Genomic DNA, 21,807 nt, shown 5'->3' with positions numbered 1-21,807 from the left:
CTGAAGACTGGAAGGCCTCCATCTGATCACAAACTAATGATTTTAAAACTCCAGGGGTCATCTCCAACCTCAGTCACATTCAGAGTAGCCCCGTTGAATCAATCATCACTTAAGACCACTGATTTCAGTGGGTCTGCTCTGAGTAACAGAAGAGCCATCTAGTGACTGATCAATTAAAACCCTGTTTCTCCAATTTATATTCCTCCCCCCCCCATTGGTAAAGGATGCCTCTGAGCATGAGCAAAGTGCTGTCTTCATTGGGGTAAGCACAAAAAGACGCCCTGCTCAGAGAACAGAATCTAATAATACAAAAAGAGATTGTGAAGAGCTCAAAAAGGACCTCTCCAAACTTACTGTAGTGAGTGGTAAAATGGCAAAGGCAATCCAATATAAACAAGTGTAAAGTGATGCATGCTGGGGTAAAAAAATCTTAATTTCATGCTCATGGGGTCTGAACTGGTGGTGACTGGCCAAGAACAAGACCTTTGTGGATAGTTCGATGAAGATGTCAACCTTTTGTGCAGCATCTGTGAGAAAGGCAAATTCCATGCAAGGAATCACTAGGAAAGAAATTGGAAATAAAACTGCCAATACAGTGGTACCTCTGGTTACATACACTTCAGGTTACATGCACTTCAGGTTACAGACTCTGCTAACCCAGAAATAGTGCTTCAAGTTGAGAACTTTGCTTCAGGATAAGAACAGAAATTGTGCTGCGGCGGCGCTTCAGCAGCAGGAGGCCCCATTAGCTAAAGTGGTGCTTCAGGTTAAGAACAGTTTCAGGTTAAGAACGGACCTCTGGAATGAATTAAGTACTTAACCTGAGGTACCACTGTATCATAATGCTGTTATATAGATCTATGGTGCAACTGCATTTGAAATACTGTGTATAGTTTCTTGTCACTTCATCTCAAAACGGATATTGTTCAGAGAAGTGGAATCAAAATGACTCTCCTATGAAGAAAGCTTGCAGCATTTGGGACTTTATAGTTGGGGGGGGGGGAGATGAGTCAGAGGTGACATGATAAATTATTCTAAAATGATGCATGGCACTAGACGTCATGGACATCCAATGAAACTGAATCTGGGACAGATAAAAGAAAGGACTTCTTCACACAGCACAGAGTTAAACTGTGGAACTCGCTGCCGCAGGAGAAAGTGATGACCATCAACTTGGATGACTTCAACAAAGGAGTAGACAAATTCATGGGGGTTTAGACTATAGCCTCTATGGTCACAGGGAGCAATGCGTCTGAATACTAGTTGCTGGAAACTCCAGGAGGGGAGAGTTGCTCTTGTGCTAGCTTCCCACTGGCCCATCTGGTTGGCTCCTGTGAGAACAGGATGCAAGACTAGATGGGCCACTGGCCTTATCTAACTGGCTTTTCTTATGCTCTTATGTGTTGTCAAAGTGAATATGGGAACAGGATTCGCCTCGGGATTCTTTCTGCAAAATCTGGTCCTGTGTTTGTCTCTGATGTATATCCTGTTGTTTGTGCTATGGATTTGAGGGCTATGACTGTGAGCAAGACTGTGACTGCAGCCCAATGCCTATGGGAAAGTTTCATTGTCGAGAATGGGCAGTAGATTAAGAATATAGGAAACTGCCTCATATTGGGTCAGACCATTGGGCCATGTAGCCTAGTATTGTCTACACTGACTGGCAGCAGCGCTCCAGGGTTTAACACTGCTCTACCACTGAGCTCCCTTCTCTGTCTTCCAAAGAATCCTGCTTTTCTCATCATGAGAGATGGAAAGGGATGCAAGGCAGCTTCCTTGAAGAGACCCCTTTCTTGCTGTCGCTGCTCCAGATGTAGTAACCTTGAAATGTCTGGTGCCTCATTAGGACTTCCATCCTGGTCACATGATGGTGCCTTGAAACTGCTGGGTACCTTGTGGTTTCTGGATGTAGGTTACAAAAAGCCTGTGATAATTGGCTTTGGAGAGCATCAAAGTGGGACGAGCACCAGGGGGGATGTGAACAGCTCCCTCTCTTCTGCTTACACATCTCACTCCAGCTCCCATAACCATGCTGGCATTGTGGATGGATTGTTGCAGGGGCGGAGAAACCTATCTTGTTCTGCTGTGTCCCAGGGGAATGCAGGGGAAATGGGTGAATATGACCAGAGACTAGGGCAAGGCAGATCAGGACCTTGGACAGTTCTGGTGAGTCAAGAGCATAAGGACCTGGGAGAGCTCCTAGTGAGTCAGGGAAGATGTTGTCTCAGCAAAGGATTGGAGTCATCTGATGCCTTCAAAAGGCTATAAAGCCTTGACCTTCTAGTGATTTTGCCCCCCCCCCCCGGAGTACTGTTTGCAATATGTCAGTGTTATGTAGCTTATTCTGCAGTTGCATATGGTTGTAGAGCAGGGAGGCTGCAGGAGAATCAGACTCTGAGTATGATGGGAGAGCCACCACACCAGGGATAGGCAAACTCGGCCCTCCAGATGTTTTGGGACTACAATCCCCATCATCCCTAACCACTGGTCCTGTTAGCTAGGGATCATGGGAGTTGTTGTCCCAAAACATCTGGAGGGTCAATTTGCCTATGCCTGCACCACATCCTCAGGCCAGGGCAGTGTAGCAGGCAGTGCTGAGGGTTACTCCTCAAGTGGGGTGACGTGCATTATTTGAACCAGAGTCCTCCTCAAATTAACACTGGGACCTTGAGGACGGGGTCATGACACAACCTACTGCTCTTTTGAAAGCATGCACAAAATGTCTGTAGTAGGTGCGAATGAGGGGTGTACAGCTGCATTTATACATCACCCTGAAATGCAGTTTAACATGTTAAGAATGAGCCACTGCAAACATGCACTGTGTGTGTTTCCATATTACCCCATCCTTCTGACGAGGGTGAGAGGAGGAGTTCAGAAGCTTTTGCTTTGACTTTCCACCAGCCACAGTTTAGTGTGTTGCCCAAACCCTAAACTGTGGTTCATGTTAAGTATGGCTTGTTCATATGGCTTGTTTGTGCTTCATATCAATCAGGCTTCTTTAAACAAACCATACTTTCTTTTGCAAATGTCTGCAGGAAATGGAGTGAAGCAGACTTAAGACTAGAGATATTAGAAACCAAAACGGATAGATTTGTCTGTTCCTGAACCTGGCTCATTCTTGTCAACCATAGCTTAGTGTGATGTCCAAACTGGGACAGTGTTTGAAAGTACCCACACAGGGTGTTTGGGGGCGGTTGGGCTCTGCTCAGGCCTGAGTGCACTGGCAATGAGAGGTGTTTTCCTTCCCTCTGTTCCTCCTGCGCTTCAAGACCCACCCAGATGTGGGCAGGCTTTGGCGCAAAGGACAGAGTGCCAGAGGGGCTGGTGCTCCCTGGCTTCACCTCTGCCCATCTTGCAGAAAAGGGAGAAGGGGAGTCTGAGCTCCCACCCTGCTGTGGATCAGAGCTGGGTGGTCAGATGTAGTTTGCTGATACTTGGTTGCATTTTAACTCTAACTTTGGTAAAGTGCCCTGGCAACTGGTTGTGTGAGGAGGAGGTGCATCTCTCAATTTCAGTTTCTCTTTGTTTCTCATTTTTTCAATCTTGTGTTCAGTTCTCCACATTTCCACACCACATATGCATATAATCCTTCTGAAAATTCATCAGTATTTAGTGCTGTTTTCTCCTAATATACGCATCTGGACATGCAACATTGCCCAATATGATGCATTTTTCTGTTATTTTCATTGACGTATGCATTTGTATGCACGTTGTATATGCAGTTTTGCACATGTTACTTGACTGGAGAACTGCATTGCAAAATTCAGGAAAGTATGCATTTCCAAGGATGGGTGTTTCAGTTTGCATACTGTTTTGGAAATGGTGATTTAGGCAGGTCTGCCTTTGAATGTGACCTGAGTTGAATTTCTTGTTCCTTCCCCATTGAATGTTGGTGTAAAAACCAGATAGAGATACTTAATAAAACTTGAGCTGGGCTTTGTAGATGTCACTTTAACTGCCATTTGATCTGCAGCAGTGAGCAGGTTGGGTTCTGTTTCATCTGGAGATTTCTCTCTCTCTCCTACATAGAGTCATTGAAGATAATCAAGGCACATGTAGAAATATTGCTCACATTCAAATAGGCTGTTCTATGGCTCTGAATGTAGATTAGAAACTTTTTATGAAGTTCTCTGTGGAGCTCTGTAAGGATGAGTTCACCCTTCTTCTTGGGTTTGCCATAACTAGACTGCCACTAGAGGAAGGCAGGGAGGTTTTTTCCCACTCTGGCCAGAGGCAATAGAAAGGAGGTATTTTCCCGCTCTCTGACAGAGCCAATAGAAAGTAGGATACTGCTTTGCCTACATTTCCCAACCTGCCTTGGGGTCTAAAAAGAGGGAAAGGTGCTATCTCTTCTTAAAGGGGCAGCATTGTTATTCCTTCTACCTAATACTAATACAGTGGTACCTCGGGTTACATACGCTTCAGGTTACAGACTCAGCTAACCCAGAAATAGTACCTCGGGTTAAGAACTTTGCTTCAGGATGAGAACAGAAATCGTGCTCCGGCGGCATGGCGGCAGCGGGAGGCCCCATTAGCTATAGTGGTGCTTCAGGTTAAGAACAGTTTCAGGTTATGAACAAAAAAATTCCTTCCAGTAGCACCTTAAAGACCAACTAAGTTAGTTCTTGGTATGAGCTTTTGTGTGCATGCACACTTCTTCAGATACACAGTGTGCATGCACACGAAAGCTCATACCAAGAACTAACTTAGTTGGTCTTTAAGGTGCTACTGGAAGGATTTTGTTTTGTTTTGACTATGGCAGACCAACACGGCTACCTATCTGTAACTGGAACTAGGTTAAGAACAGTTTCAGGTTAAGAACGGACCTCCAGAACGAATTAAGTACTTAACCTGAGGTACTACTGTGCACAGATTTGCTATCACTAAATAACTGAACCTTGTGGGGGCAGAATAGGCTCCATACCAGGAAATGTTCCACTTGCTCTCTAAAAGGGATCCAACAAGAGGGATGAGAGAAGTCAGCTTGCACCTTCTGTTCAAGCAAAAGAAGGGAGCCCTTTTCAGCCTGAAGGCCACATGTCTTTGTGGGCAAACCTCTGGGCTGGCATTTGCCAATGGTGGGTGGAGCCAGAGGCCACAGTGGGTGGAGCAACCCTTCCTTTTGCACATGCTCATTGCACGTTGTCCCAGCCATGCAAATACCAAATATATCTCTCTCCACCCTCTATTAAGGCACGCAAAAGACATGACTGTAATTCAGGAGCGCACTCTAGCCTCTGATGAGAGTGCAGAACAGGGGAAATGAGGAGTGGAGTTTGGGGAGACGTCCTGGCCCCGGGAAGGTGATAACGATCTGCAATTATTGCAGACTAAAAAAGGGCACACCTGGTACTGGAGTCGGGATCATGTGGGGTGTGCATTGTGGAGTTTTGTTTTTAAAATGCTTTGAGGGTTCTTTGCTGCCCTCCTCTGGTGAGCACCAGAATTTGCCCACCATATTGCAGCCATCACTGGAGCAGACCCTTCGCCATGCAGTTGCCCCAAGTGTGACCTTATAAACTTTTTATTCTCAGCTTGAAAAAACAGATTGGGTGGTCAAAAGCCCAATATCCCATCTTCCCATAATGGGATTGGATTGCCGTTCTGCTTTTTAACTTTGAGCCTCTGTAGCAAAGCATTCTAGGCCTGTCATAGTCACCCTGACAGGTCCCGTTTTGTTCATAGAGAATAACACTAGGAATAAAGACTCCAGGTACCTAAAACAAGAATACAGAGGAAAGGAATTTGCTACCTTGAAAAGTTTGTTGTTTCTAGGTCTGGAGGCCTTTTGGAGGTGGTGGGTGGAATGTTTATCTCTCTATTTTTGTGTAAAAAACACCACAGTTTCATTTTTCCAAAAACAACAGCAAAGTGGTTTACGATCTCACATAACAAATTTAAATTGCAACCTCCACCATTTCCCACTTTGCTCTGTCCTTTGTGCAGGTGCAAGAGATCCTGGGTGACCAACCAGAGGTGAAAGAGAAGATGTTCACCATCTTAAAGCAATATGCAGCTGAGAGGAAGGTTGATTACTTAGCTTACGCCCTCCCCATGATCCTCACCAAGGACTCGCACCACCTCCTTATAGACAATATCAGGTACTGAGTTTTGGACACGTTTTCTATGCTATCCTCCCTGCCCTTGTTGATAACCTTCATGCAGCATAGGCATGTGAGATGAGTGGCACAAAGGTCTCTGAGTGCCCCAGCACACCTGATTTCTTCAATGGACTTAACTGTCAGGGGTCCTTTACCTTTACCTTTTTATTGCTTGGGAACTTTTCACAGGTATCTGGTTGGGCACTGTGAGAAAAGGATGCTGGACTTGATGGGCTTCCTTTGGTTTGATCCAGCTGCAGGGCTCATCTTGCCTTCCTGCTGGCCTGCTTTGCATCTGTTATCCTCTTCCATCTCTTCCTGCATGCCAGGATGGGTAAATCTGCCAATTCCAGGTTCTCTCAGTTTCTCTGTTTTCCAGTTTTCAGCTCAGTCTGCCACTTTCTTGCACCAGCTTACAATTTTTTTAGATAAAGGAAGTCCTCACAGAACTTTGAGGGCGCTTTTCTCCTGAACATACAAATTTCTGTATGGAATTTTGCCTAATGCAGACATTTTTGCAAGGAATTTCCCCTAACATCACACATTTTTGCATATCCTTTTCACCAGTATATATGAATCTTTTGCCCACACATGCTTGCCTACACTGTTTGGTTGGAGAACTGCATCACTGAATTCAGAGCAAATGCAAAGGTCAAAAGGATCACTGTATTTCAGTTCACATATTAGGTGTGTTGGCATTAAATGGTAAACCAAACCAAATTTCTTCCTGATTCCTACCTGCGTACTCTGTACATAAGCACTTCCACCCCTCTCCTTGGGACTGTGGGATGATGGCATTTGGACTGGTTAATTCTATTATTTTTAAAGTTGCAATTGTTCAGTTAAGCTCAGATAACATTGCTGGGGGTGGGAAACAAAGAACAGCAGGTTTGAGATGCCGTAATATCCAGGATTGTGCTCAAGAGACTGGGAAGACTGTTGGCAAATGGAATCAGGTTTGTCTTAAACTCAGGCTGTGTGGCTCGTTGGCATCCCACTATGCCTAACCCTTTGTGAGTTTTTTTCCCCTGGATATTGCAATTTCTCCTGGTTCCACAGATTACAAGCAGGAGTTGGGAAAACAGGGCCAGATGGAGGCCTGATTGCTTAATGACCAGGAGCTCCCAGGGTCTCTAATCCCTGCTATGAGCCTCACGTGCAGACAGTGCCCCACTGCGGAATAATCCCCAGGGATACGAGAGGGGAAGACATAGTGCAGGCTGGGAAGGCGACTTCATCTGGGCAACAGTCTCCTCTCCATTAGTCTAAGCTAGCAACACTGAAATCTAGAATCCTAGAAGGGAACCAAAGGTCCCATCAACCCCCTGCAATGCAGGAATCACAGCTCAGGAAGCTCTTGACAGATGACCCTCTGCTTAAAAACCTCCAGTGAAGGAGAGTCCACCACCTTCTCAGGGAGTCCATTCCACTGTCAACCAGCTCTTACCATCAGAAAAGTCTTCCTAATGTTTAATCTTGCTCCATCTTTTCATATTTGAAGGTGACTATCACATTGCCTCTCAGTCTTCTCTTCTCCAGGCTAAACGGACCCAACTCCCTCAACCATAGCTCAGTAGCCTTTGTTTCCAGATCCTTGATCATCTTGGCCACCCTCCTCTGCACATATCCCAGCTTGTCAACATCCTTCTTAAACTGCGGTGCTCAGAAATGGGCTTAATATTTCCAACTCTAACTGAAAATCTGGCTTCTTTCTAACATCCTCCATCCATCTTGATTTTTAAAAAGAATTTTTAGGTTTCTGGGCATTTTCTAATAAATGTTCATATGCAGGTACTTTGTGGGTCAGAGAATCTTGTTGCCTCTTGCTGCATGAGAGTGCCAATGCCATAATTTTACCTTCTTTGACACATTATTAATATCATTTATCTGTTTACAATATTTTTCTCTTGCTGTTCAGCCTGAAACAACTCCCAGAGAGGCTTACATCAATGATAAGACAGTCCCCTGCCCTCATGTGTACAAACTAAAAGACACAACACAAAAGGAAAAATGGATTGGGAGGGTGGGGGTGGGTGGGTGGAAAACAGAAAACTGCAATTCTCTTTACTATGTTGCTTCTTTTTTTTTTTAAGTACTGCTTTAAAAGCTTTAGAGCTTTCAAAACTTCCCTATGAGGCGGGCCTCTGTGGCCCCATTACCCATATGGGAAAACTGAGTCGAAAAGAGAGCGAGCAAGAGAGAGAGAGAGAGAGAATCTTGCTCAAGGTCAGACAATGAGACCGTGGCAGAGACTTTGCTGCTATTGTTCTCACTTGGAACCTTCCAGGGCTGAGCACTGACACCATGCAGAGAGGATTCCAGGGTTGGGCTCTGATATCATGCTGAGCTCTGTCACTTGTGCTGTGGGATTGAGACAACTTTCCTGCTGCTTTTGCTTTGGGGGAGGGAGAGTGCCTGTGTGTGTGTGTGTGTGTGTGTTAATGCATGTGTGGTGTGAGATTGTTAATCATTCCCCATCTCCCTCCATGTGCACCCTTGACTGCGGCCGTAGTCTCCCATGCCCAGCAATGCATCTCTGACATTCCAAGGAGAGAGAAGAACCTTCTGTAGCTGCCTGATTGGATCTTCCTTCATTGCTCATTTCCACCACCAAGGGGAGCGGGGTGGGAGAACTGCTACGCTTCCGGACAGCCTCTTGTGTTATATACAGTACACTACCCTCCTCTTTTGCAGGAGCGATTGATATCTTCCTTGCATAGCATTTTGCTTGTAGCATCCTCCCTGACTCCCTACATCCGACACATGCTAAATCCTCTGGCTGGATCAAAGACCCCCTGCATCTGCCCCCCCATCACATTCTCCACTAGACTCGTTCCCCCCCTTCCCCTTTAATCATTATTATTTGTTTGCTTATTTATTTGTTTTATTCTTTTTTTCTGGCTCCCATGGATTTCCAACCTATTTATCCAGAATTAAGCTCTATCTGATTTTAATTTGCTGACATTTTCTTTATCCCTTTGGCTGGGGCGGGGAGGCGAGGGGCTGAGCACGTGCTTCTCCTGTTTGTGTGTCTCTCCAACCCCCCCCAACACTGCCATATGGTTTGCACACACTGGAAAAGTGCACATTTTTAGTCTTCCATTCAAGGATGCGAGAGAAGAACGACAGAATTGGAAGATGAGCTGCCTTGGGTAAGTGGCAAATTGGTCTTTTCTTGGACTCAGAAGGCTCTCTCTGTGTGTGTGTGTGTGTGTGTGTGAGAGAGAGAGAGAGAGAGAGAGAGAGAATGCCTTTATGATTTTTTTTACTCAAACCCACTTAATTCTGCAATGAATTGTAGCACACTGCATCTGCAAAGGTTTGCTGGCATCCTCTAGGAGCAAGGAGAAAAGGAAGCAAAGAAAACAACTGGCTTTTGCAAATGTGACCCGGTTAAAGAGGGAGATGGGGAGAGAGAAACAAACTTTTTATTTTAGACTTACAATTCTGCTGCAGTCCGGTAGACGTATGAAAGTCCTCCCGTCCAAAGCGTTTCATGACAACAAGGGATTTCCGGGCTCTTGTTACCAGGGAAACGGTGGCCTGGACACCATGGGGTTACTGTCACACACCAAGGTCAGCGGGGGTGACCAGATGTTGTGGCAAGACGGGGCAGTTAGGGGCTGCTGGTGGGTAATCTTGATGATGGAGACTGCTGATGCTCAAAGCTCGAGATGACTTTGGACCGCTGTTAAATCTGCAGGGGGGTTGCAGAGAAGCTGGGTGCTACACTTTTTGGGAAAGGGTTCTTTTAAAATAGTGATTCTGGACCCGTGATCCTAAAGCTTCTTGGTCCCCCACTGATGTGAGAATAGGTTCTTTCTGGGTGCATGCATTACAATGGCACAACTCACGTAGACCAACAGTCCATCTAGCTTAGTGTTGTCTACACTGACTCGCAGCAGTGGTTCTCCAGGCAGGGACTTCCACCCCCCAGCTGTATCTATAGATGCCACTGAAGATTGAACCCTGGGAACTTCTGCATGCAAAGCAGATGCTCTACCACTGATCTAGACACATTGCAGTCAGACACCCAATCCCCTTCGTTATTACAATCTGAAGAGGCAGGGAGTAAGGGCAAAATATTTGAACCAGCTCAGGCTGATACGGGTGGAGAAATTCAGTTCAGCTCAGTTTGCATTGTAGTGTGAACCTTACCTGATTTTCAGTTGTGGAACCAACATGCAGATAGAAACACATCTATCAGTTGATATTTGGATTGCAAAAGCTGGGTTCTCCCCCACACAAAAAAAATGCATATGAAAATTTATACAGTGGGGGGAAAGTGTAAGTATATGTGAAAATAACGTACCAAAAATCCACTAAATGAGTTTGCAAAAATGTGCAAATTACATGCAAAATGTATATATTTAGGAGAAACATGTCCTGTAACGTTGATGAATTCTGATGAGGTCTTTAAATTTTTTTTCTTCATACTCATGAAGAAAAGTGGCAAGCTGGAAAAATAAGAAACTTGGAAAAACTGAAATGGGCAGATTAGGGTAGAAGTATGCAAGCTTTCAGTCTTCAAATAATTCTTTCCGTGGTGGAATGGAAAGTGAACTCACTAGAGTCAGCTTGGTGGGTTCCAAGCTACTGGAAAACATTTGCACTTTTTGCACTTTTAAGGCTAGCTTTGCAAGCAGCCTGCTATCACTTCAGATTTTCCAGCTTTTGCCATTATACAGACCTAGCAAGGCAACTGTTTTCCAGTCACTTGTGAAACTCAGCAGTGCTCTGTGTGTACTTGAAAGATTGCTACATTCCCAATGAAGAATTATGTGAAACTCAAACGCTTGAATTCTCTTTCACCTACTTTGGCCAGTCCTCTATAAATATAACAGTCAGTCTTGCCTATTTTGGGTCACCTTTTCAGGGTGAGCATGACAAGCACAGTATGCTACAAAATCAGTAATTAGTTCACTGAAGTATTTGCATTTTTTTGTGTGAGTTTGTCAGACGGCCAAATTGCTTTGCTTATAGTGACAGCATTACAGAGATTTATAGCATGGGGAATGGGCATAGGTCTGGGGTGAAGATTCTGCATTCGGGGATGTCGCTAGGGGCCTAAAAGATTTGGGGCATGGGACCAGAGATGCATATTTGTATGAAATCTGCCCATATGAACAGATGTGGATCTAGAATGCCACAGAAGGCAAATTAACTGATTTCCCCTTCAGATAAATTCCAAATCAATCCTTTATTTAATTTGCAGCCCAACCCAGAAGATCTCACCCCAATTCCTCTTTGATTCATATGCCCCCATTAATTTCCCAAAAGATCCTGCTGCAAATAGGTCAGTGGCTGATTTGCCTGTAGAAGGTCCAAGGTTCAATCCCTGATGGCATCTCTAAGTAGGGCTGGAATGTCCTTTGCCTGAAACTCAGGAGAGCTGCTGCCAGTCAGTGTAGGTAATACTGAGCTAGATGGATCAATGGTTCGGCTTGGTACATGGCAGCCTCTGAGGTTTGCAGATCAGTTCAGTTCCCCTCCAAGAACCACTGTTCATTACCCTCCTAAATCATCTCTAAATTAGGTCATCTTAAATTAATTATCCCCTCAAATTAATACCTTACCTAGTGACTCAGATCACTCCTGCTGCTCATCTCCCCCCCCGCCCAAATTTATTTCCTACCCAGAAACATGCAGGGCACAGTAAAAGATTCAGGCCTCCACTTGATTTGTTCCCCAAAAGTCTTGGGGTTTATCTGTAGCATCTCTGGTTGAGGAAACATCCCCAGTAGCTGATCTGGATATGGAGGAGACTGCTTCTTATCTTCATAAAGTATAAGGATTTGAGCTAGCAGTCAGTCTTTATGGGCTGCCATGAATTGAAGGGAAAGGGTCTTGCAATGCAGGAGAGGGCTATTGGGTTGTCCCTGTCCCTGAGCTCTTCTCTTCTTGCAATTGGAATGGGTTTGAGGGACGATGTGGTATTTCTCTGCCTGCCGTTGCTTTAGATCAGCCTTCACCAACTTTGTGCCTTCCAAGTTGCTGGCTGGGGCTGATGAGAGTTGCAGTACAAAACATCTGAAGGGCACCAGGTCAGCCTAAGTTGTACCTCCTGGACTTTCCATTTTGGTTTTTCATTCATTTCATTTCATATATTGCATTTATATCCCACCTTCTTCCTCCAAAGAGCTCAAGCTGGTGTATGTGCCCCCCCATTTAATCCCCACAACAGCCCTCTGAGGCAGATGAGGTCACCCAGTAAGCCTCATGGCCAAGTGGGGATTTGAACCTTGGTCTCCCAGGTCCTAGCCTGACTCTAACCACTACACCACACTGGGCTGCACACACACTATGGACTCAAAAACTGGTCTTCAAACTAATAACCTCAAATGGGTCCTTCTGGTTTGTATCTCCACGGTTTCTTCACCCTTGCTTGACGTGGTTGGATGTATAAAACCCAGCTTCTTCTCAGCAGAATTGTGGTTTTATACAACAACAACTCAGGGTACTGACTCCGGCTTCCAAAATTGGCACTGATGTCGAGCAATTCTTTTAGTACCTGGAAAGGTAAACCTCAGGTAAGGGACCAGAAGGAACCCTTGCACTGCAGTTTCACACAACAAAGCGCAATGGTTTTGGACTGTGGTTTCAGCATCCAATATATTTTCTTTAAAAAGTTCTTTTTGGCTACACTTAATTTAAGATATCTGTATTCATCTCCCAAGAGACCTTTCATAATGAGTTATATGTTTAAGCTTCCCTTTTCCAAAAGGCTCTTCAAGTGGATTTTATTGCTTTCGCATATTCCCTTTCTGCAATGCAGTATGATGGAGGCTTTGATTTGCCACTATTACTTTGGTTGCTTTTTCAACAGTGGCTAGCAAGGGCAGCAGGTCTCATATTTTAGACAGCCTCCTCTTTTGTCGAGCTACTTTCTTTCCCTCTTGCCTGGAGGTTGCAGGGGAACATGTGTTTCTAGAACTGAGCTGCATTGTGTCTCTGGCAGAGATTAAATCTCTTCCCATCAGGGACACTATACTCCACTACAGAAGAAAACGCTGTAGAGTTTGTTTTAGCAGTAGCTGAAGAACAATCAATTTATTCTCCTTCTTCTGTGCTTGGATGTTTTGTTTTTGCAGAAACTGCTAAAAATGTGACAGTATTAAAATGTTGCACCCATCAGTGAGGCTTGCTGGATAAATAACCCTAACCCATAAAACAAACGGGATTTGGGTAAGTCTCTCTGCATAGGCCTGGCAAGGGGTGATAGTTTCAAGGCCTGAGTCATGACTGGGAACCAGAGCCAGGTCTGTCATTAGGCAGAGGGAGGCAGGTGCCTGGTGAGGCTGATGCTGGGCAGAGCTTTGCTTGCTGTGCAGTCCCTGGAGGATGCTGGTAAAGAATTAAGGATTCAAGGGCCAGCCCACTTCATTTCTGTACATGGGTTGTCTGATGGGGGTGGGTGGGGCATTTTGTCCTGCACTTCAGGCAGCAAGAACCATCTCAGACCAGCCTTCCAATGCATTTCTTCCCCAGGACTCTTGACTGCTTGCTGGTCTGATGCTAGAGTTGATAGTTGAAGGTAGGAGTTTCAGGACCATGGAGAGCTCAAAGGGAGCCACTTGCTCCAACAAGGGCTGAGAGCAGACTGAGCCCTTTCCATCTCTCCCAGGCAATCTGATTCCATGTGGATAATTTTGGATTCTTACATGGCCAACCATCTGGCCTGAAGACAGACACTCCATTCCCAGCCCCTCCTGCCACCCACCTGGAGCACTCCTTGCTCAGCTGAACCAGTGAAGTACTGTGGGAGCCATTTGGTTTCTCAGACCTGGGGGGAAGTGCCCTGAGCATCCTGCCTCATGCCTGTTGGCATGGGAGGATCTGATGGGGCCTGCTGTTTGTCAGCCTAAGCACACTGAGGCTGTAGTGCCAGTTGCTGGAAACCACGGGAGGGGAGAATGCTCTTGTGTCCGGTTCTTCCTTGTGGGCTTCTCATTATGGCAGTGGTTTCCAACCAGTGTGCCATGGCACCCTAAGGTGCCTTGAATGATGGTCAGGGGTGCAGCAGGCAACCCTGTTATCTGTCCCTCTTTACTTCCCTCCCTCCTCTGATGCCCTCTCACATCTCTGCCTCACAAAAGCTTGCACAGCTGTTTGTTGCAACACTGACTACAAGCTCCACAGGCGAATAGTGCCTCTGGGGCTGGCCAGGGGGTGCTGGTTGCCAGGAGCTGAGGCGGTCTTGGCGTAAGCAAGCAAGTGGGCGAAGGAGCCCATCCAACCAGACCGCCAGCCCTTGCTTTTGAGAATGGACAGACAGGTGGGAGCCAAAACAATGAACAGGGTGGTGATACAATTACTACTGCAATCGACACAAGATAATATCCCCAAGGCAACTATCTGTAAACAAACAATAAACGTCTATTAAAATGTCAAAAGTAGTCCCCCCCCCCAAAAAATAGGTTTTTATCTTGAACAATTGCAAATGCAGTAATAAAGAGTCCACTTTTCTTTGCATTCATCAAGAGATATGATGCTTTTGCCAACCCAGTGCCCTTTAGATGTTTTGGACTCTAGGTTGTGTCTCTGTGATTAGGCTGGCTGAGGCTGATGGGATTTGTAGCATAAAATATTTGGAGGGCACCAGGTTGTGGAAAGCTGCTCTAGCTGCTGCAGAAGATTTGAGCAAGCTAAGGAAGGGCTTTTGCAGTTTTGTAAAAAAAAGCATTTTGTTGTTATGTGTGTGTGTGTCAGATCATAGGAGCCACTGTTTGATCCACAGAGCTTCTTTCCTCCGTTTGCATCAGCACTGCGGGGAGCCAAAATCTGATCCATTATTTCAAAGTCTGCTAGAATTGGAAAACTCAGTACTGACAGCAAGTCAACCAATGCGATTGACTGGGCTTTGAAGATTGCAAATGTCAGCTGAGCCCCCCCCCCCTTTGGAGTGAGGAGAGTTTGCTCCTGGAGCTTGGGGAGAAGGAGGAGCTTTACATTCCCAACTATCAAAACAAGGCCTGCTCAGTCTCTCCTGAGGAGCATCGCTCTTCCTTTGGTACTCCCCTTCAGGGCCAGCCCAAGAGCTTGCCTTACCCTCCATCTCTTTGAGGGCCATCTCTTGGACACCAGCTCCTCTACTCATCCATCTCCCTAAATTCCACCTGCACTTGAAGCACCCTGCTCCCCCCTGCTGCATGGTAGGACCAGCCAGCTCTGTCCCCTTTGAAGGAATTTTGCATTGGCTTTGGCAAGGAGTGTGCAGTGGCCCACATGGCATGTGTCCAGAAGGTCCCCTGGGGACAGTGCCAGCCAGAAAGTGACAAGGTTGAGCTAGAGCAAAAAGCTTGCTGTTTTCACTTTGCAAAAGACCCTTGCACTGCAGGGGTGTGTGTGGAATAGATGACCCACTGGGTCCTTTCCAGCTCTAGGATCCTATGAAAGCCTGCTTAGAAGAGAGGAGTTGGGGACAGAAGGTTCCTTGCTAGCCCTTTGTGCTTTGCCTCTTCAGTGCCATCTCTTCCTATCCCTCTTGGCTGTTCCTCTGAGAGAGTCACCCTTCGGAAGAGGAGGAAGGACAAAAGCCACTTGATCAGTGTGTATTACATTCCCTAAGCAGGGAAGGCAGGATCTTCTCTGGTTACCAAAAGGTGCATTGCAGCAGGTCCCACCCCTCTCCAATGCATCCCAGCCAACTGTGGAGTCCACCAAGCTGTCAGTCTAGTGATAGCACCCCAGGGACTGAGTTTCTGCATATTAATAGGGAAGGTCACCCAAATACCTGGCAGAGCATCGGAGGCCTCTCTCCTCTCTCCTCCCTCCCCCTCTTCTGGCTTCCTGCCCTGGGCCATGTGAAGCGATGGCAAGCCAGGCAGATGGCAGCAAGGGGTATGCACGGAGGGGATTAATGCAGACAGCAGGTTGCCCTACTAAACCCGTCATAAAAAAAGCTGTAGTGATAGTGGGGGGAGTGGAGCATGGAGTTGTCATCTGTTGCCAGCCAAAAACATTTCCCAGAGTTGTCACAATAATGTCAAAGGAGTGATGTAAGAAGACAACAATTTCCACCCTGTCCTATGTTTTCGTTCCAATGCAGTTCGGTTTCTGCCAAATACCATGTTATTCCTATCACTGCTCGCTACTTAATGGTGAGTTATGTAACTATTTATGCAGCTTACGTTCATTTCAATGCAAAGAAAACTTCAAAACAGAACAATCAATTTTGCATGAGAGCCAATGTGCTGTAGTGTTTAGAGTTCTGTACTAGGATCTGGGAGACCAGGGTTTGAATCCCAACTCAGACATGAAGCTCACTGAGTGACCTTGGGCCAGTCACTGCCTCTCAGCCTGACCTACCTCATAGGGTTGTTGTGGGGATTAAATTGGGGGGGGGCAACCTATGTACACCACCTTAAACTCCTTGGAGAAAAGGTGGGGTATAAATGCAATCAATGTTTTGTTTTCAGACTTAAAAAAAAATCTGTTCTGCCCTCAATGGCATCTCCTGGCAGTGCTGGGCATGTCTGCTGCCTGAAACCTTGGAGAGCCATTTCCAGTAAAAATACTGTAGATAACACTGAGCTTGATAAACCAGTGGTCTGACTCTGGAAAGCAGCTTCTTGCATTCCTACAGGAAGGGTTGCAGCTCATTGGTAGAGCATCTGCTATGCATGCAGAAGGCCTCTGCTTTGAGGACCAGCGTCTCTGGATAGGACTGTGGAATGTCCCCATCTGAAGCCCTCCGGGAGCCTCTGACAGTCAGTGTAGGCAATACCGAGCTAGATGGACCAATTTGGCCACATTTGCACCATGCATTTGAAGCATTGATATCACTTTAAACAGCCCTGGCTTCTCCCAAAGAATCCTGGGAAGTGTAGTGAAGGGTTCTGAGAATTGTTAGGAGAACCTCACAGGGGTACAGTTCCTAGAGTGATTTAGCAATCAATGCCTCTTCCCAGGGAACTCTGAGAGCCGAAGCTCTGTAAGGGGAATAAGGGCCTTCTAACAACTCTCAGCAAACTCTTTGCGAACTACACTTCCCAGAATTCTTTGGGGGAAGGCATGACTATTCAAAGTGGTACGATATGGCTTTCAATGCATGGCATGAAGGCGACCATAGTCTGACTTGGTGTAAGGCGGATTCCTGTGTTTGTGAAGAGCGATGCTGCCTCTACCATGCCATTCTCTGCTCTTAAAAATGAATCCCTTTACCCACTCCAGCCTTCTGATGCTCTTTACACAGTCCTTGGAGCCTTTCCCAGCAGGAGACATGGGCCTCGAGGATCTCAGTATGCATCAGAGATATTGGCAAGATTGGCCGCCAGGCCAAGTCCAGCAATTTGTGGCAGCTATAACTGGGTAAATTGGTCCTTAGTTTCAAGCTAACGCAGTCCCCTGAGGCTATGGCATTTCGTCCCTCCTCCCACCCCTCCCAATCTGGCAGCCTGGCTGGGTTTATACGCTATAAACCGAGAGTAATCCAGTGCGATGTATTTAATCTACCCGGAGATGTGTCTTCCTGTGGAGCTGATAGGTCCAAGGTGCACTTTAGCTGCTTTTGCAATGATAACCCACTCATCCCTCTCCCATCCACCAGCTCTCACTGAGTTGTCAACAGGTGACCCAGAATGAAGAAAAATGAAGAGCCACATCAGTCAGCAGGTTTTGGGACTGGTAGATGACAGATCAAAGTCTACCAGGAGGGTCTTCTGCACAATCCCTGTTGACATGGATGTGAGTGTCTCTTTGACTCAGCCCATCTATTTGGCTATTTAAACCTCCCCAGCAGCTGAAACAAGTTCGAAGGGTTGTTATCCAAGGCCAGGCCCTGACCAGATGGCTGCCTTTCCCTCTTGTGCAAAAATGATACCTGTGCAGAATGATCAAAGGGCTAGGACTAACCCCAGATGAGGAAAGGTTGCAACCTCTGGGGCTTCCTAGTTTAGAAAAAAGGCATGAAAATAGAGACATGATAGAGGTGCATGGTGCAGAGAAAGCAGATAGAAATATCCCACTCCCTGTTACTTCTCTCTGATTATGTGCCATTCTGGGCCCATCCCTTGACTACAAATCAGGAGAGGGCTGGGCCGGCCCTCCCATGAGGCAAGGTGGAGCAATTGCCTCTGGACAGCAGCCTCTGGGCCATTGGGAATGGCAGCAGATCTAGGCCCACAAGTCACCACTCCCCTCCTCCTCCCTTCCCCTCTGCTGCCTCCCATCCACAACCCTCCTCCCCTGCCACCGGCCTTATCTCATTCAATTTCCATTTTGCCTCAGTGGGAGAAGGATTCAAGTGAGCGACTATACAGTGGTACCTCGGGTTACATACGCTTCAGGTTACATACGCTTCAGGTTACAGACTCCGCTAACCCAGAAATAGTACCTATGGGTTAGAGTTAAGAACTTTCCTTCAAGATGAGAACAGAAATCGTGTTCTGGCAGTGCGCCGGCAGCAGGAGGCCCCATTAGCTAAAGTGGTGCTTCAGGTTAAGAACAGTTTCAGGTTAAGAACGGACCTCCAGAACGAATTAAGTACTTAACCCGAGGTACCACTGTATAGTTAAACTGTGGCACTCACTCCCACAGGAAGCAGTGATGGCACCCATATGGAGGGCTTTCAAGAAGGATCAGGAAAATTAAAGAAAAGGTTATTGATGTCTACTTGGGCGCTGTTTGTGGGTTTCTCAGAAGAGGCATCTGGTTGGCCACTGTCAGAACAGGATGCCCTTGGCCTGATCCAGCAGGCTCATCTTAAGTTTTTAACACCAGGGAAATATATCACTGGTCTGTGCCCTGGTCAACACACTTTGTACCGGTGGGGAAGAGGAAGGGGCCGAAAGGTCCAGCAGCCCCCAGGGGCAGGCCTTCTGTCCAGCTAAGCCCAGCAACAAAATAAATTGGCTGCATACATACAATTCCTTCCAAGCATATTTTTTTTCACCTCAAATTATTCTGGGCACTGTTAAGGGCAGCCACTGTTAATGGTAACTCTGCGAAGGGTGAACTATTAGTATGTGTTGCCTTTTCTAGAATAGCTGCTGTTCCCGCTGCTGCTGTTAATACTTTTGCTGTGTGAAGTTTCTCCCCCTGATCACAGGATGTAATTTGAGGCCAATTAATTGGTGCTTTTTGGAGCCCTCTTCCTCAGAGAAGCTGCAGTGGCGTCACCTCCATGGGAAACAGGCAGCTCTGTGAAAGAGGCAGGAGAAGGGGGGGGGGCTGCCTGCCTGGGCTTCAGGCATTGGAGACAGAAGAGAAAGGCAGGGAGAAGCAAGGAGGCTGGAGGAGGGCCTTCTCATCTCTGGAGCAAGAAGGGGAAAGGGGAGGACGGTGGTGACCCCCCTCGGGCAAAGCCATTTGCAAAGAATGCCTGCGGTGAGGAGAACTTGCCTAGCCCATTAGGCAGGGTGGGGCTGGTGTCTTAAGTGGCAGGAGCCCCCCAGGCGGTCTGCCAGCTGGTGCCCCACATGCCCTGCAACCTCCGCCACAAGTGTGTGTGGAGGGAATAGCCCAATTGCATACAAAGCAGGCAGTGAAAAATATTGTAGGACTGGGGTTAGGTGGATGCTCTAGAATCGTGGAGTTGAAGGGACCATGAGGGTCATCTAGTCCAACCCGCTGCAATGCAGGAATCTTTTGCCCAATGTATGTTCCTGGGATCCCTTCAACAGCCCTCTGATTACCTCCTCCACCCCCAAGTGGGGAATAGGCCCCGTCGGAGTGTTAATCGTAGGGTTGCTGAGCTGGAAAGGACTCCAAGGGTCATGTAGTCCACCTCTGCATCCTTTCACCCTATGCTCATCCTGTATATTGGTATAAATTAAACCTTATCTCACAGCAATGCCATCAGTCTTCCACGGAGCCCACCTCCGTACACACACCTTTAGCCTCAGGAGAGTTCCATCTCAACTTGGATGCCCCTGCAGAGGAAATCAAAACCCACACTCGATTGCACCTGGCAGCGACTTTGTTCCAATATTTTGGGCATCCTGGTAGCTGCCAAGTAGCCCTGCAAAAAGACCAAAGCATCCTCAGCTGCTCTGCCTGTGTGGGTAGGCTTGGCGTGGGCGTTTGCGTTCCCGAATGCCAAGTGCAGCAAAGATGCCTTCAGCGGGTGGGATGCGTGGCTGGTGAGCTCATTGTGATTTTGCTGTCAGACCGTAGTGAAGAGAAAACACCACCTGTGAGTTGAGCATTAAAAATACTCCACACTTTGGGGCTGGCTTGCAAACAGCAAGCGTGTCACCCGCGTGCAGATTTCACCTGCCAGATCCGACGTACTCCCTATGTTGGGAGAATAAAAGGGTATCTGGTGAAACACCAGCCAGCCAAAGGCACCAAATTGCAACCGGCACATGGCTGTCGTGAGCTCAGAAGCTCGTTCCTCTCTTTGCAAGGTGTTTAGATCCAGCATTCAGGAGGACAAGCTGTGCATTTGATTCCGATAATATCAGAACGCAGCAGCTGAGGATCAGAGGACTCTGCTTCAGCTCCCTCTGTGCTCTTATAAATGCTGGGTTTTCTTCTGCCATGATGGGTTTGTGAGGCTCTGGATTGCTGGAACCTGCCCTGCCCTGCCACTTCCCTAATGCTTCTCCCTTGCCATGTTCTCCAGGATCTTCATCCCCAGGAAACACCGACAGCGCTTCGACGAGGTGGTCTCCCAGAGCCTCATCAGCAAACTGTGCCATGCCAAGAGCAAGCACTCTGCCAGTCGGCTGAGGCGCAGCCGCAGCGAGGACCACCACGAGCGCCTCCTGGTCTCCACGCGGGCCAGCTCAGTGCCGAGGAGCCACGAGGAGAACGGCAAAAGCTTGAGGAAGGCGACTTCCCTCATCGCCAGCAATGTGGGCTCAGGGGCTGCTCGCAGGTAACTCCCCCTTCCCACAGACCTTTGGAATTCACTGCAGGTGTTTGCATTCTGTGATTTAAACAGTAAAGGTAAAGGGACCCCTGACCATTAGGTCCAGTCGTGGCCGACACTGGGGTTGCGGCGCTCATCTCACTTTATTGGCCAAGGGAGCCGGTGTACAGCTTCCGGGTCATGTGGTCAGCATGACTAAGCCGCTTCTGGTGAACCAGAGCAGTGCACGGAAACGCCGTTTACCTTCCCTATTTATCTACTTGAACTTTGAGGTGCTTTCGAACTGCTAGGTTGGCAGGAGCAGGGACTGAGCAACGGGAGCTCACCCCATCGCGGGGATTCAACCTTCTGATTGGCAAGTCCTAGGCTCTGTGGTTTAACCCACAGCACCACCCACGTCCTTGCGATTTAAACAGTATAGATCTGTAAATCTATAGAATGAAGGAAGAAGCCATCATCACAGAATCATAAGGGCTGCAAAACAAACCCCTGTGTGATTCTTCTTAAGTGTTTTGTTTTATGTATGGACTTATTTAGCACAGGAGCGTAATCGATTGAGTGCCCTCCAGACTCCCTAGCCAATGGCCATGCGCGCTGGAGCTAATGTCTCATAGGATAGCTCTGTTTGTTAGGGTGTAGTGCTGATAACGCCAAGGTTGCAGGTTTGATCCCCGTATGGGGCAGCTGCATATTCCTGCATTGTAGAGGATTGGACTAGATGATCCTCAGGTTCTCTTCCAACTCTATGATTCTAACAACTGGAGGGCCCCACATTGGCTACCCTTGAATTAACAGGTGCACAGGCCTCTCTGCAGTACAAGGCTGCCAGCAGTTGATCCTAGAATTGTAGAGTTGAGACACCCAGATTCTTTTCACATGCACTGCTGTCAA

The 21,807-nt window shown here is 47.1% G+C and overlaps 1 protein-coding gene across 4 annotated transcripts in view; it reads left to right on the top strand.

Moving 5' to 3' along the window:
- GRID2IP (Grid2 interacting protein) overlaps positions 1-21,807 on the top strand; it is a 58,352-nt gene that overhangs the window by 4,688 nt on the left and 31,857 nt on the right. For 3 of the 4 annotated variants that reach the window (XM_083712050.1, XM_083712048.1, XM_083712049.1), the window contains exons 2-3: positions 5,947-6,101; positions 20,668-20,922. In XM_083712050.1, coding sequence (XP_083568176.1) covers positions 5,947-6,101; positions 20,668-20,922 — 410 coding nt within the window. Of the gene's footprint in view, positions 1-5,946; positions 6,102-8,525; positions 9,254-20,667; positions 20,923-21,807 lie in introns of those variants that run through there. The other variant, XM_083712051.1, reaches the window with a different exon arrangement.

The sequence above is a fragment of the Podarcis gaigeae genome (assembly GCF_964106915.1).
Source record: "Podarcis gaigeae genome assembly, chromosome: 14".
Lineage (NCBI taxonomy): Eukaryota > Metazoa > Chordata > Lepidosauria > Squamata > Lacertidae > Podarcis > Podarcis gaigeae.
Note: the sequence above shows the minus strand (reverse complement) of the source record. Positions and strands in the feature narration are given on the sequence as shown.